Genomic DNA, 15,829 nt, shown 5'->3' with positions numbered 1-15,829 from the left:
AACTATTTCAATTTGATGCACAGCTAACAACGGCTACTGGATCTTTTCTGAAAATTAAGTGAGTGTGGTTGGTAATAGAAGCAGATAAAGACCGAGGAAATCATGTCAAAATCAAGTATTTCAAATACTTGAAACTTGGTCAGGAGTCGAAATAATCGACGGGTATGTATAGATGGCACAAAATTAATCACCCTATCGGAAGATGTTATCATTGTTGAAAATGGCGTCGTACGTCAATCATATTTGATATTTGTGAACTAGACAGCTGCAGTATACAAAAAGATTGATAAAACGGGCACAAATGTGTATCAACACTGGCGCCAGCCACTTGACGGATATCATATTTTCCACTAAACGGAAAAAATTGTAAAAGTCCAAATAAAGATTTCCATTTATCAAAACCTTTTTTTTAATAAGTAAAGGTATGAAAAAGTAAATTGGATGATGAGTTTTGAGCCACCCTAAATTTATTAATAAAATGCAGCTGTCTAGTTTACAAATGTCAAATATTATTGATGTACGACGCCATTTGCAAAAATTTAAATATATTCTATTACAGTAATTAATTTTGTGCCACCCCATGAAGAGATACATGAATGTGGAAGAGGCGTTTTTTTTTTTAAAAGAAAGATTGGTGTATCGTTCTATTCTCTTTGCCTACCTCTGCAGAGAATGGCGGTGTGATGGTACTTTACTCTGCGTGTGGATCCTAATTCTTTTTCATCCATATGGGTTGTGTCTTATGGGATTCGAGTCTTGGCTCCAGTTCTGTCAACCAGTCCATCGCCTCATGGATATCCCGAAGGCCACCACTAAAACCCTTTGTCAACACCAAAGGCCTTTGAAACACATAATGTTTAGCTATTTTTATCTACTCACTGAGCTTTTCGTGAGCAGGCAGTTTTATTGGTTCATGGGTATATATAATTAATATAATAATTAATTTGGTATTTACACATAATGTCAGTATTTTTCGTTTTCGTGAGTAATTAGTTAAAAGTACTTATCTTCTTAACTGCATGTATAAATTCAACACAAAGCACAAAATTACTGGCAAACATACCCAATCACCTCCGCGATAGTGTGTGTGCAAAAGTAGGTATTCTGTGGAGATATCTTTGGAACTCGGGATTTTGGGCTAGTGCGGGCAGGGGGGGTCGACTCGTAAACGTCAGATTGTTCAAAAAACGACCAGAAAATGACGAGACACACTAATACACTAACAAAAACACCAAAACGGGAACGAAAAATACGAGATACCAACAAGTTGTTCAAATATTTCAAATAAATATGGACAGACTATGGTTATAGACAATTATCGATAGAAAAATAGAAATCCGTCTATGAAGAACTTCATAATATTGAGTATTATGCCAAAGTTAAAGTTAAATTTTGCGTATGAAAGTGTAGTTTTTTTTACTTAACACAACGCTCCCTTGAACTTCTGCAGCACCCCCCAAATGCAAAAAATTTAAAAACGCCTAGCCAGACTTCCAAAACGCCCACAAAGGGGCGCTGGCACCCCCGTTAAGAAACATAACTTCAGAAAGTGGTGGGCACTCCTTCCGCCCTTTTAAAATATTGTATTTTCTAGAATTTTAAATATAATATAGTAATTTGAAAATTCTATCGTTTTTGTTTTAGTTGAAAAGCCTTATATTTATACATAGTTTGAGATAATAATTTCAAAACCACCATTACCATTACCATTTACCATTGTAAGGCTGAGTTGAGTAACCATTTTTAATCGCCTGAACTCTTTTTATAAATGTCGCGTTTTAGCCGTGACCTTTCTATTTTTGTTTACACTGAAATAAATAAATTTAGATAGTGAAATATCTTCTTTGTAATATTAATATTATAATTTTGAAAATATGTTTTACAACAAATTTCAATATAAATACCATTTAACCTGAAAAATGAATGATAAATATTTCGGCGGGTGGATTTGACATTCAGCCGCGGCGAAGTCACGCCCAGCCGGGAGCTTAGTACTTCTAGCCGTTTACGTCACTTCCGGCCGCTGGCGAATATCACTTCCAGCCATAAAAAATCGAGGTAGTTGGCGGTCTTTATATAAAATAGTTAGTCTGTGAGTGCGGGTTAGTGGAATATGGGACACAATGGGGCAGTTTAGTCAGTGACAGGGGGGGTCGACTCGTAAACGTCAGATTGTTCAAAAAACGACCAGAAATGACGAGACACGCTAATACACTAACAAAAACACCAAAACGGGAACGAAAAATACGAGATACCAACAAGTTGTTCAAACGAAAAATACGAGATACCAACAAGTTGTTCAAATATTTGAAATAAATATGGACTAACTATGGCTATAGACAATTATGGATAGAAAAATAGAAATCCGTAGGTGCCTACCTATTGCAGCATCGATTATATTGATATTTTTGTTTTATTATGTTGCTGGTAATTATTCTTTTATCTTCTTATTGTTGGTTGCAGTTTTATTGCGGGCAATTAAAATTAGAACCGATTTCGATTCGAGATTTGCTCTACTTCCTTACATACATCTGCTTTTATTAATCTTTATTTTCAATTTTTATACGTATCATAATTTTTATTTTCAGTGCCTTCAAACAACTTGGATTATCCATTTTGACCTGCCGGAATTGAATCTGCATTTGCTTTTTTATAATTTTTTAATAGTGCATTATTATTTTCAGTGCCTTCAAACATATATAATGGGTTATAAATGTATTGTTCCTGGCTGCCCTTCAAGGAGAAATTATTCAATAAAATTTTTTAGTGTTCCTAAAGGTAAGGGTGAGTTATGGTATAGGATAATGTTCCCATATTTGACGGATATTAATAACTTTTTGAATATAAAAGATCCAATTTCGTTTTATTTGGTTAAAGTTTATCTCTTCTTCGGGTTATTTGTAATCAATTTCGCGTTTTTTTTTAAATATATGCATTACTGCACTAAAACCCTTCTCTTCTAAATATGAAGATAGAAAGGCTATTATGGGTAATTTCAATTCTTCCCACAGAATTAGGTATTGATGACGAAAACGTATCCAAAAATTAATATAAACACATTGATTACATATTATTTTGGCTTCACAGTCATTTTGCAGATCAATAAATTACTCTTTTAAATTTGGACTAACACTTTCTACGTCTGATAAAAATGGATTGATTAACCAAGCTGATATCAAAAGTTCCTGTTAGTCTTTGAACCGTATTATCATATCTTCGATAAGGGCATTAATGTGGCTATGATACTATATGTCTTTTTTAATGGGCCCTTGTTTTATATGAAGAACTTGATAATATTGAGTATTATGCCAAAGTTAAAGTTAAATTTTGCGTATGAAAGTGTAGTTTTTCTTTATTGACACAACGTTCCCTTGAACCTCCCGCTCCCTTCTGCAGCACCCCCCAAATGCGAAAATTTTAAAAACGCCTAGCCAGACTTCCAAAACGTCCAGAAAGGGGCGCTGGCACCCCCGATAAGAAACATAACTTCAGGAAGTGGTGGACACTCCTTCTGTCCTTTTAAAATATTGTGTTTTCTGGAATTTTATATATATTATAGTAAGTCAAAAAAATTACCATTACCATTTACCGTTGTACGGCTGAGTTGAGTAACCATTATTAAACTGAACTTTTGAACTCAACTAAACGCCTAAACTCTTTTTATAAATGTCGCGTTTTAGCCGTGACCTTTCTATTTTTGTTTACACTGAAATAAATAAATTTAGATAGTGAAATATCTTCTTTGTAATATTAATATTATAATTTTGAAAATATGTAATACAACAAATTTCAATATCAATACCATTTAACCTGAAAAATTAATGATAAATATTTCGGCGGGTGGATTCGACATTCAGCCGCGGCGAAGTCACGCCCAGCCGCGGCGAAGTCACGCCCAGCCGGGAGTTTAGTACTAGTAGCCGTTTACGTCACTTCCGGCCGCTAGCGAATATCACTTCCAGCCATAAAAAATCGAGGTAGTTGGCGGTCTTTATATAAATAGTTAGTCTGTGGTCAGTGAATTTGGTAATTTATGTGGACGTGAAACGAATATCTGATTTTTTCATGATTTCATAGTATTCTTTTCAATCAGCGGAATTATTTTATTACGTATTTTTGTTTATTAAATACAATTAATGAAATATGTCTATAAAGACATAACATAGAATTTTGTGTTACTTGCCTACTTGTTTTGACGACTCGAGGGTCGCTGACCCACCCTTTGTAGTAAATACTAAATATTTTGTCTAGCAACTGGAACCTGTATTGTATACGAACGAAGGAAATCGATCAAAAATAACATGCACGCTCTCGAATGAAAAAGAATGTTAATTTAACGAAATGGAGGAAGAATTAAGATGCTTGGCTTGCAAGCATTTCTTTGAAAAGCCAGTGCTTCTGCCTTGCGGGCACGCACTGTGCTTAACATGCGCTCTGGGCCTCCAGCAACCCGTGGCAGGGAGCGAGGCCGAGAGCGTCGCCTCCTCCAGCTCCGGAGACTACCAAGAAGCGGACAAAATATCCATCCTCAGCGAGACCGACAGCGGCGTTGTGTGCAGTTCCCGTCCGAGCAGCTACGTCGGCTCGTCCATCAACGGCGCCATATTCCCCCCGACTGCATTGTTCCTCGCCTGCCCGACATGTCAGAAACCAGTATACTTTGACGAAAATGGAGCGAATAACCTACCCAAGTACCGTGTTATGCAGAGAATAATAGAAAAATTCGGAGACGGGGTGATAAAAAATGAATTTGTTCAAACGTGTCAAATGTGCGAAGGAGATCCACCTAAATCTGCGTCAGTCCATTGCGAGCAGTGTTCCGTTCTGTATTGTGACAGCTGCAGGGAGTCGTGCCACCCTGCGCGCGGGCCCTTGTCGCGGCACACCCTCGTGGCTGCGGGGGAGCGCAGGCAGTCGGGGGGGTGCGCAGAACACGGGGGCGTTGAGCTGGTGGCCCACTGCACTCCGTGTCGCCAGGCAGTGTGCTCACGCTGCCTACAGGAAAGACATATTGCCCACGAAGTACAGCAGCTAGCCATTGCATGCAAAACACAAAAGGTATGTAAAATATTTCTCAAGTCATTATAAAAATGTCTACACTAAAGATGTTCAATATGCCTGCCTTATTAAAAAATTTTAAAAATAAAAAATGTTTTCACAATATGGCGTGTATTACAAACCCACTTATGGGCCTTCCTGTCAATAAATGTGTTAGGATTTTAAGATTTTCATACCGCAATAAAATCCGTTATGTGTCTTTTTAATTGTTGTTTATTTACATTACTGATTTTCTATTCTCGTTTTAGACTGAGTTATCACAAAATCTTCAACTACTATCAGAAAAGGCCCTTGCAATGACTGAATATATACAAAGGGTTAAAACGTTGGGGGATAAAATAAATGTAAGTTGACTTATTATTTAAATATTTCTTCATTAATATAAATTATAGTGTTGTATTCGTAATTTTGCGATTTCTTTATTTCTTGGAGTAAGCTACAACACTGACAATAAAAATGTATATAAAAGAATCACCGTTACTAATTTTGAATTTAGGAATTTCTTAAATCACTTAGTATAGTTTCGCATTACATGCTAAAATTATTTGGTGAAATCCTAAATTGTAATTATGAACAAATCAAAGAAAAACTATGTGAATAGAATTTTTTCATAAGAAGGCAACATAGATACTTGGAGAGTATCCTTAAAGTTGGTTCAATAAAAGTATTTGTCATCACTATATGAACAACACTCGTAAAAGTTCACTTTACGAAAATTCAATTGTTAAAAAAAAAATGTTTATGTTTTGTCTTTTTTCTTTCATTGAATATTTGGTTATTTTTTAGGAATCTTATATGGAATTCGAAAATGTAGTCACCATCCAATGTGAGGCGCTGGTAGACGCAATTAGAGCAAGGCGTGAAACCTTACTGGAGTCCATAAGGAATGACAGAGATGGTCGGATCAGAGGCATGAAGGAGCAAGCAGCCACGTGCACTCGACGCCTGCAAAGTGCCACTGGCTTGCTGCAGTTTTGCATAGAAGCACTGAAAGAGACAGAAAGTGCCGCCTTTTTACAAGTAACTACCGACTCATTCTCATAGTCTACAGATATTTACAGCCCGGTTGGTGTTTAAATATTGCGGCCCAAGATTTTTAGTAAACATTAACACATTGACTGCCAACTGATAACTCGTAAATTGCGTTCTTTGCTAGGATGCCGACTACAAGTTATCTCGTACTGTGTTTACTTGGCATATTCGTGCAGCTCGATAAAATTTGTAGGATATCAATGCTAATGTGGATAGATGGCGCATGGGAAGAGAACAAAAAATCAATGCTGGCTTACATTGACAGAAAATTTATCAATAAATGAACAGAAAATATAATTATAAAAAAATATTAAAAATCAAGAAGTAAAAGAATATTTTTAAAGAATTGGTTTTTAGACCGGAATTCCGAAAATTCGCGTGGTAGTCAACGTGTTAATTTATGCCACGATCCCGAGAGATGGCTCTGGATGTTTAATACAAATAGTGATATGTGGTTTAGTGATATTGGCGACAATGTGTAGCTGAAGCGTGTCCTTAGGTGGGATCTCTGCTCGCTGGTCGCGCTGCCGGAGTGGGGGTGGAGTGTGCTCGCGCCCTGCAAGCCCCCCCGCGTCTCCCTCCCCCGAGACCTGACCTGACTCTGGACGACCGATCGCTGCTGTCAGCCATAAATCAACTCAACTTTATACAGATGAAACGTGAGCAAACATTTTTTATTACTTTACTTTGATGGTGTTCAATGAACTCTACTCCTATTTTTAATATATTTTTTAAAATTATTTTATATCTAACTCTTTTAAACTTATAAGACATATTTATATGAAAATAAAATATTACACAATTTATTTTATTTATTTATTCTATTTATTTATTTCATAGATACATACATACATTCATAGATACATATTTATTTCATATATACATTTACTATATGTATTACAGCTCTTTAGGCATGGCCTGTGTTGAGCCTAAATACTAACATGTTAATACAATTTTTATTATTTCTTTAATATTATTATTATTTTTTTTTTTTTAATTATTAGTTGACTTAATATTCAGATACCGTTATTAAACACATGTTATCCAAAAACAAATGCAATTTATGAATATTAGAAATATATTATAAATTTTAAATTAATGTTTTACTTAGTAAATACCACTATTTCTTAAAATGTACTGTGACACGTGTTTCAATGCGTCCCGCATCATTTCCAAACACCGAAAATGACGCGGAATGCATTGAAAAACGTGTCACAGTAGATTTTAAGAAATAGTGGTATTTACTGAGTAAAACATGAATTAAAAATGGACAGATTTTACCACAAAGTGACTGCCGAATCAATTAATGAAAATATATTATATTTTTATGGGATTATTTTTTCGCTTAATGAGTGTTTCGCTTAACGAGTAAGACGCTGGAACGAATTAAACTCATTATAAGAGGTTCCACTGTACTTCATAAAAATTATAGGCACGCATCAGACTATAAAGATATTTGAATGCATACAGTGTGTTAATTTCATCAATTTTAAATTCAAAAAGTATTTTTAATGAAAAAGAAAATTGTAGTGCTTATTAACTTTTATATACTATTTAAATTCACCGAAATTCTATTTTTGAAAGGAATTTGTAATTTCTGATCGCAAAATAATAAACCAAGTAAACAAAATTGGTGATTTTAATTCTTAAATATAAAATACAAACTTTTTAATGTATTTTGCTATTATATGAAATAAAACTAATAATGAATTCGATAGAGCGCTGATAATGTATTTTGCTATTTTTTAATGTATTTTGCTATTATATGAAATAAAACTAATAATGAATTCGATGGAGCGCTGATATGATAAGCGGTTGCAGTCTATGGGGTTAGAGGTAGTGAATTAATTCACCTGTACCGTCATATTTAGTTATAATAATAAAATATTATTATTCTTAATTACGAGCAAAATGTATTTTTGAAATTAAATATCGAAGTTGTAATATGCTCGTATCTATTGACCACACAATATTATATGTATGTAATAACCTTGATATGGTCTCTCATACAAGCTGCTGTTAATGGAGAAGATAGGCAGCCTGCAGGTAATATAAAAGCATTAAGTATTTCTCGTGTAATATATATTGGTGTATGTACATACAAACAGTTCTCACTCATCGTCCAGGCTCTTTGTATATGATCTAACTTATGTCATTATGACATTATTTAAGTATTCTGATCCATTATTACCTCTAACTTATCACTAGAGGCATATGTTGTGACACTTGCGTAATATCGATGGTCTTTCTCTTACTGACGATGGTAGGATGCAGAAATTTGATGATATGAAAAACTATACTTATACATAGAAACATGGTTTTGGTGAGCGAGAATTGAAAAATGTCAGACCGTTGGTCGGCATAATGCTACCCATGGTCTAACATTTCAGTATAGTGTGGCTAGCATGCTCATCCAGGTAAAAATGCCTTCACACCTAGAAATATTTTAATCTTACTTATGTACTTTTGGATCTTCCATTAGAGCGATTTATTTATTTTAAACTTTTTGTACAATCAATTAGTTGATTGATGAAATTTTTACTGAGGGCTGTATCTTCCATCCAGAAAACAAGGAAATTCATGGGAAGAATGGAAAAAGATCAATCCCGAAAAGATGTTGGTTGATGTGTCGGTGTATTTGATTTGCAGCCCCTGGAGCCCCGGGTCTCGCCCCCGAGTTGTGCGCAGCTGAGAACAACTCCGTAACCGTAGCGTGGACACCGCCCATACACAGCCACGTTGAAGGCTACATCCTGGAACTCGATGACGGCCACGGTGGAGACTTCCGGGTAAGACATCTTCGTCCTTTCCTGTTTTACCCTTGAGAGATTGCTATCAAGATATTATAGTTATCTCAACAGAGATTAAAAAAAAATCTTTGAGAAGGGAATATGGAAGTCTAATCATTTACACGGCTTAACAATTATTTAAAATAAATAAAATAACTATCTCACATGGCGCCGTCTTTAATTCAAATAATCATAGACTTTTATCATATTGAGTTTGACTATGAAGTTTAATTACCTCAATAAATGTATGTAATAATGACATATGTAGTTTGACTATGAAGTTGAATTACGTCAGTAAATGTATGTAATATACAGTGTTTGAAAATGATGCGGAACGCATCGAAACACGTGTCACAATAGATTTTACGAAATACATATATGGTGTTTACTAAGTAAAACATAAATTGAAAATTAATTTATCTTCTTGGGGTTCTAATATAGATACATACTTACAATAGATACCATTGCTAATCAAAAAAATTACCAAAAAACATTTTTCTCTGTAAGCAACCTACTGACATCTAACAAAATTTAAATTCATCTAAAAGTATTCACTCCATCCATGTTGGTATTTCTGATTTCTAGATGAAAGCGCTACCAGAGTGCAGGAAAACCATGATTATCTATAATTTTTCCGTGATATTTGGAGGATGAGATAGCTCATACCATATATCGAAGTTAACCGCAACTATGTTTTTAAACTCATAGTTGACTTAAATTTATACTATAATATAAACTATAGTAATAATATAAACAATATCGTAAATGGATTCGTAAGCCCTGAAAATTTCTAGACTTCCATATCGACTTATTTGTTTCTGTTAGGACTGCATAGATGTATATTGAAATGGATCCATTATCAATCTGACATTGAATTCCTAGGAGGTGTATTGCGGCAGGGAGACAATGTGCACTGTGGATGGTCTTCACTTCAACTCCTTGTATAATGCCAGAGTTAAGGCATTCAATGCCACTGGTGAAGGAATTTACAGCGAGCTGATTGGATTGCAAACAGCACCAGGTAATTTAAATGATACCTGTGTATAAATGTGTCATTAACACCCATTTTCTTTTTAAACTAAAAAATTTACCTATAAAAGATTTGCTGAATTTATTCATGCAATTACTTAAGTATACATGCCAAAAGTCCATAATTTTATTTATAATATTCCGTAATAAATTATATAGTAAGCTTTTATTATACTATGTCCGCCTCCGTAGTGTAATGGTCAGCACGCTTGTTAAACTTATACTTCCAATATTATAAATACAATATATTATACTTCCAAGTTTAAAATTGCTTTGGGATTTTTTTCAGGGCAATATTAGCCGGTTAACTGCCAAGAGTCTTAAGACGCATAATTTTCTGTGATCGGAGCGCCGCTCATACAAAAATTACGTCTTAAGACGCGCCGTTTTAAATAGGCTTTTACTAAAGATAATCAATTATTTAAAATATACAAATATATTTAACGCATAGTGACATCAATTGAGAATATCTTTGCATACTCAGAATTGAAAAAGAATTTGTTTTTACCACTTTAAACGTAAATTAAAGAGAGCTTTGTCATCGGAACAACTAATGGCGCTCAGGGTTGTCCAATAATCCCCGAGTTGCCGTCACTGCCGAATCTGATGACAGTGATTTTAGTATCGATTCTGATGATTTTTAATTTTTTTAAATCATAGTGTGTGTGTATACTTTTAATATTAAACTAACATAAACAATTACTTTTGGCATATAATTAAGTTTTCATATTTTCTATGACAAATTTTGTGACAACCCTGCACCATGAACAATTAATTTTATGATTATGGATAAATGACTGCACGACTGGCGCGCCCTTCATTTATTTGGTAAGTTTTATAAATAAACGTTATTACACTTTCAAAAACGATATGTTAAGAAGGTTTTTTTTCGTGCTGGGTACCGCCATACATGTACCTGCCGGCAGTTAAAAGGTTAAGCTAGTAAAATATCAAATAGTTAATGATCACGTTTTTGTAAACAAATGCACTTGGTCACTTTCTCCTGTACGACTACAATATGTGAAAAGACTTGTTTTGCGTGGTATCTGACAATGTATGGGCATATGGTGTGCGCAGTGGCCTGGTTCAGTTGGGAGGGCGGCGGTCGCGTGGAGGGCCTGGCGCTGTGCGGCGCGGGGCTGGGCGCACGCGTGGCGGGCTGGGAGCACCGTGTGGCGCTGGCGGGCGTGGGGCTGTCGCGCGGCGTGCACTACTGGCGGCTCACCGTGGACCGCTACGACGCAGACACGGACCCCGCCTTTGGGATCGCCAGGGCCGACGTCTCCCGGGACAAGATGCTGGGTGAATATATATTGATCTTTTTTTTATAACCTGGCGGTCCATCCAAATGATGAATTTTTCCTAACCACTGTTTTCTAAACTAACTAACTAACCATCACGCCGCCTCTCCGCAGGGGTAGGCAGAGAGAATAGAACGCTACACCACTCTGTCTTTGCAAACATTCTTCGCCTCTTCCACATTCATGCATCTCCTCATACATATCTGCCGATTATTACGACTCCTAACCTGACCACTTTCAAGTATTTGGCATACCTGATCGTGCTAAGTTTTCCTCAGTCTTCCTCTGCTTCTTTTTCCAACTACATTCGCTTCATAAATTTGTTTAACCGTTCTTTCCTCACTCATACGTTCTACATGTCCAAACCATCTCAACACACCTTTCTTAATTTTATCGATAATGCTTACCTCAGCCTTGCATCCTTTCCTTATTTCATCATTCAAACTTCTGTTTTCTAATATTGACATTTATTTGTTCTGTTGTGAAACTAAAAAAAAAATTGGCACACAATGATGTTCACCTTCAGACTGGTGAACTTTATACATTTAACCTTTTAAACGCGTTAACTTTGTTCCTAAGAGACGCCCGTGCGCGGCGGTATTTCGCCGTTTTTTAAATGATTACTTTTATCATGTATTTAGTTAAGAAACGATTTATTTTCCTAAACAAAAACGTTCAATGGGATTCATTGTGCCTTTTTGGTACTCTATAATACACGTGTGTCACATTATTCTTGAAATATATCGTAATATAAACAAATTAGATCGTAACATAAATAAATCAAAGCACGCATCGTGTGTCACTCTTACCCACTGGCGATGCGTAGCGTCGAGAGTGAGACAGATATAGGGCATGATTATGGCGCGGACTAATTACCGACCGCAAGAAAAATCAGGGATCTGTTGTTTTATTTATCCTTGTGATGTTACAAATTATTAGTCAGATATTTCAACAGATGTCATAAGGCCTAAGATTGACGTATTATTTTATCCAAAGTTCCACACCATGAAAAAATCCCTCCAAGTTGAACTGAGGTTCGAAACTTGGAGCAAAGTGAAAACACAAACGCTTATGTCAGCCGCGTATGGGGCATGTCTTGTAAAAACACAAACGGTTATGCGAGCCGCGTGGATCCGGTTAAAAATATATATATTAATTCATATCACTGGTTAAATGCCAAAGGGCCACAATGCAAAAAAATAAATTAAACTCTTTGTTCCAAAAATGGTATCTAAATTGTCAACATTTTCATATTCGAAAAAGACACCCATGATTCTCTAGACAGCTGGAATCCGCTGAAATGCGAATGCTCAGATGGTCAGCGGAAGTGTCTTTTAGAGACAGAATAAAGAGTTTCCCGTATTCGTGGAAGCCTGGGCGTAACAGACATTAATAGGAAGATAGAGGAAAGACAATTGAGATGGTATGGGCACATAGGACGCAGAGAACCCCAACATGTAGTTAACCAGGCAATAGAAATGGATCTTCCTCCAAGGTTATCTAGAAGAAGACCAAGGAATTCATGGGTGAAGCAGAAAGATAGCATGATTTGAAGGCATGGCCTAGGTGACGTCCAGGACAGAAGGACCTATAACCCGAGGACGAGGAGAGCTGACCCCAGCAGCCTACGAGGACAATAAGCTGGAAGGAGCCAGGAAGAGGAAGATTCTAGCGTTAAAAATGTCCATTTTTAAAATCATGGGTGTTTTTCGAATATGAAAATGTTGACGATTTAGATACCATTTTTGGTATAAAGAGTTTAATTAGTTTTTTTTTTTGCGTTGTAGCCCTTTGGCATTTAATCAGTGATATATTAAATATTAAAATCAAACACTGATTTTAGAGTCCACTAAATACAATTAATATTAAAAACAAATATTGAATAAATTTTTATTAAAAACAAAAATTCTATTTGCTATAATTCTTTCGCCTTGTTATGGCATTTTCAAACCACTGTGAAGATTAAAGGGACTGAATGTCCTTATATAGCTATACTATTCTGGGTATGTACTAATCTTCACTGTAGTTTGAAAATTATTATTTTATTTGTTTTTTTTTTAAATATCGTTCTTATTGTCCTTCATAATCCACAAATTTTTTTCATGAAGTTTTTTTTAATAATATGTATGTGTATTCAGGCAAGGACAAGAGCGGTTGGGCCATGTACATAGATGGGTCACGCTCGTGGTTCCAGCACGACGGCGCGCATCACTCTCGGCAGGAAGGGGGCATCGGACCCGGCTCCGAAGTGGGCGTGCTGCTTGACCTGGACTCCCACACTCTACGCTTCACAGTTGATGGACAGCCGCAGGTAACACATACTTCACTTTATATTGGGTCCACATTGACTGAATTTATCTTTTTATTAATTGATTAGGCAGTCACTTTATGGTAAAACTTATCCATTTTTAATTTAAGTTTTACTTAGTAAATACCACTATTTCTTAAAATCGATTGTGACACATGTTTGGATCATTTTCAAACACCGTATACAGTGTTTGAAAATGATGCGGAATGCATCGGAACACGTGTCACAATAGATTTTATGAAATATATGGTATTTACTAAGTAAAACATGGTATAAAAACAAGTGTTTCTTCAATCATTGTACATGTCTTACCACAAAGTCAATGCCGAAACAATAAATAAAAAGTAAAACATAAATTAAAAATTAATTTATCTTCTTGGGGTTCTAATAGAGATACATACTTACAATAGATACCATTGCCAATCAAAAAAATTGCCAAAAAACATTTTTCTCTGTGTAAACAATCTACTGACATCTAACAAAATTTAAATTCATCTAAAAATATTCACTCCATCCATGTTGGTATCACTGATTTCTACAGGAAATCGAGTGCAGGAAAAACATGACTATCTATAATTTTTCCGTGATATTTGGAGGAAAAAAGATGAAGAAAAAAAAATATTATAACATAATTAAAATGGAAAATCACAAAATTAGTGCTTCAAATATAAATTATAAAAATAAAAAAAAACAAATCTAGTGATAAGGATATTGCATATTTACAAAGATTGTTCAGTATTATTTGACATTGCTTTACAAAAGTTGTACTGGAGTGCATGAAAAATAACAATTTTCTCAACAACAAAAATTGATTACAGGGTGGAATAGCCTTCACTGATCTGTATGGTGTATTTTACCCAGCGGTATCACTGAATCGTGGCGTTGCAGTCACCCTGTGTCCCGCCATAGAGCCTCCCAGTGACTTGGATGAACCATGACACAAACACAACACATCTTTCTCGCAAAGTTCCGATCTTCCAAATTGCCAGCTAAATTTTAAACGCCGTAATGAGGCAGCATCTGGAATAAAGTGACTTGCGCACATCATCATTTCATGAATTCACTTGTATACTTGAATTACGTTTTCTTCTTCAATACGACTGAAACACTGGGTTATATAGACCTGCATTTGAATGTAATTTGATAGTAATCATATATGCTGCACCTTTTCAAACTTGTTGCCGTTATATACTTAGTGTAAATATTATCTTAAGTACAAATGAGAATATAAGTATCGAAGATGGCAATTTTCAATAAAATTCTTGATCTAATTGTCAAATATGAGAAAATATATAAAAACCTCTTGTATTCACTATACAAGAGATTTAAATACATTTTCTATGTACATATTTATAAAAATCTGGGAATTAATTTTGTTCATTATCATTTGCAAATGTTGTTTATTGACATTTTAGTAAGTTATTGCGTCATTGTGAGTTTTTGAAAACATGTTACCGACGCCGTTGAAACTAGTGCAAAAAAATATTCCCATCAGTTCCTGTTCCAGGTAATAAATATACTTGGAACGGGGATTGTAAGCTACGAGGTAAAAGTAGATGATGAATATTGTTACTGCTAACGGTACTGGAACACTTTTGATTAGGAAGACGGAAACGCGCAAATGAAGACAACCTTTTATTTATTAAAAATTACAAGGTTATAAGTGTGAAAATAACAAAATTACACCTATATATCGAAAATAACGAAACACAAGGGCGAGAAGAACAAAGCGACACCAATATAAAAACAGAGCGAGTGCGGCGTATACACGTTTTGAATATTATTTAATCTGATCACACAAAAATTTGTCCGCCACCCCTTATATACGATTTTAAAGGAGTTACACGTGGTGGGGACAATATTATAAACAAAATAAAAGTCGATGAACTGCGTCTCTTTGTTCTTCTCGCATACATTTATTAATACTATTTTAATATATAAATTATTCTAAAAAATCCACAGATTTTGGAAGAAACAAATATTCATCACTGACTCGTAATAACATCTCAATTGACCGCATTGTGAAAAGTCGTTTTTAGAAGAAGAAAAAAATATTAATATTAAAAATTAAGATATACATATTGTAATTTTTTAATTTATTCAAAAATATCATTTTATTTGAGTTGCCATCATCGTTACCTATAGTCTCATATTTCAGAAATTGTCCGTACTGTGAAGACTGTTTTATTATAGATGAAACCTTAAAAGAAAATAATATAAACCTCAGGTTCCTAACTTATTTGTCTACCAAAATGTCTTATCGGCGGGGGGAAGGAAATTACCAAAATGTCCCATATAGAGGGGATTAATAA

The 15,829-nt window shown here is 35.1% G+C and overlaps 1 protein-coding gene across 1 annotated transcript; it reads left to right on the top strand.

The window, feature by feature from the left end:
- Positions 1 to 4,016: 4,016 nt before the first annotated feature.
- On the top strand, positions 4,017 to 15,569 carry LOC148303229 (E3 ubiquitin-protein ligase TRIM9-like). Its single transcript, XM_088270270.1, has 9 exons — positions 4,017 to 5,058; positions 5,307 to 5,402; positions 5,845 to 6,078; positions 6,590 to 6,749; positions 8,740 to 8,879; positions 9,762 to 9,900; positions 10,986 to 11,210; positions 13,348 to 13,520; positions 14,336 to 15,569. The coding sequence occupies exons 1-9, from the start codon at positions 4,342 to 4,344 to the stop codon at positions 14,453 to 14,455; spliced, it is 2,004 nt and encodes a 667-aa protein (XP_088126396.1). The 5' UTR covers positions 4,017 to 4,341; the 3' UTR covers positions 14,456 to 15,569.
- The last annotated feature ends 260 nt before the right edge of the window (positions 15,570 to 15,829 follow it).

The sequence above is a fragment of the Brachycentrus maculatus genome, unplaced genomic scaffold (genome assembly GCF_059751285.1).
Source record: "Brachycentrus maculatus isolate JH-2025_06_01 unplaced genomic scaffold, ASM5975128v1 h1tg000378l, whole genome shotgun sequence".
Classification (NCBI taxonomy): Eukaryota; Metazoa; Arthropoda; class Insecta; order Trichoptera; family Brachycentridae; genus Brachycentrus; species Brachycentrus maculatus.
This window is presented reverse-complemented; position numbering and strand designations above follow the sequence as displayed.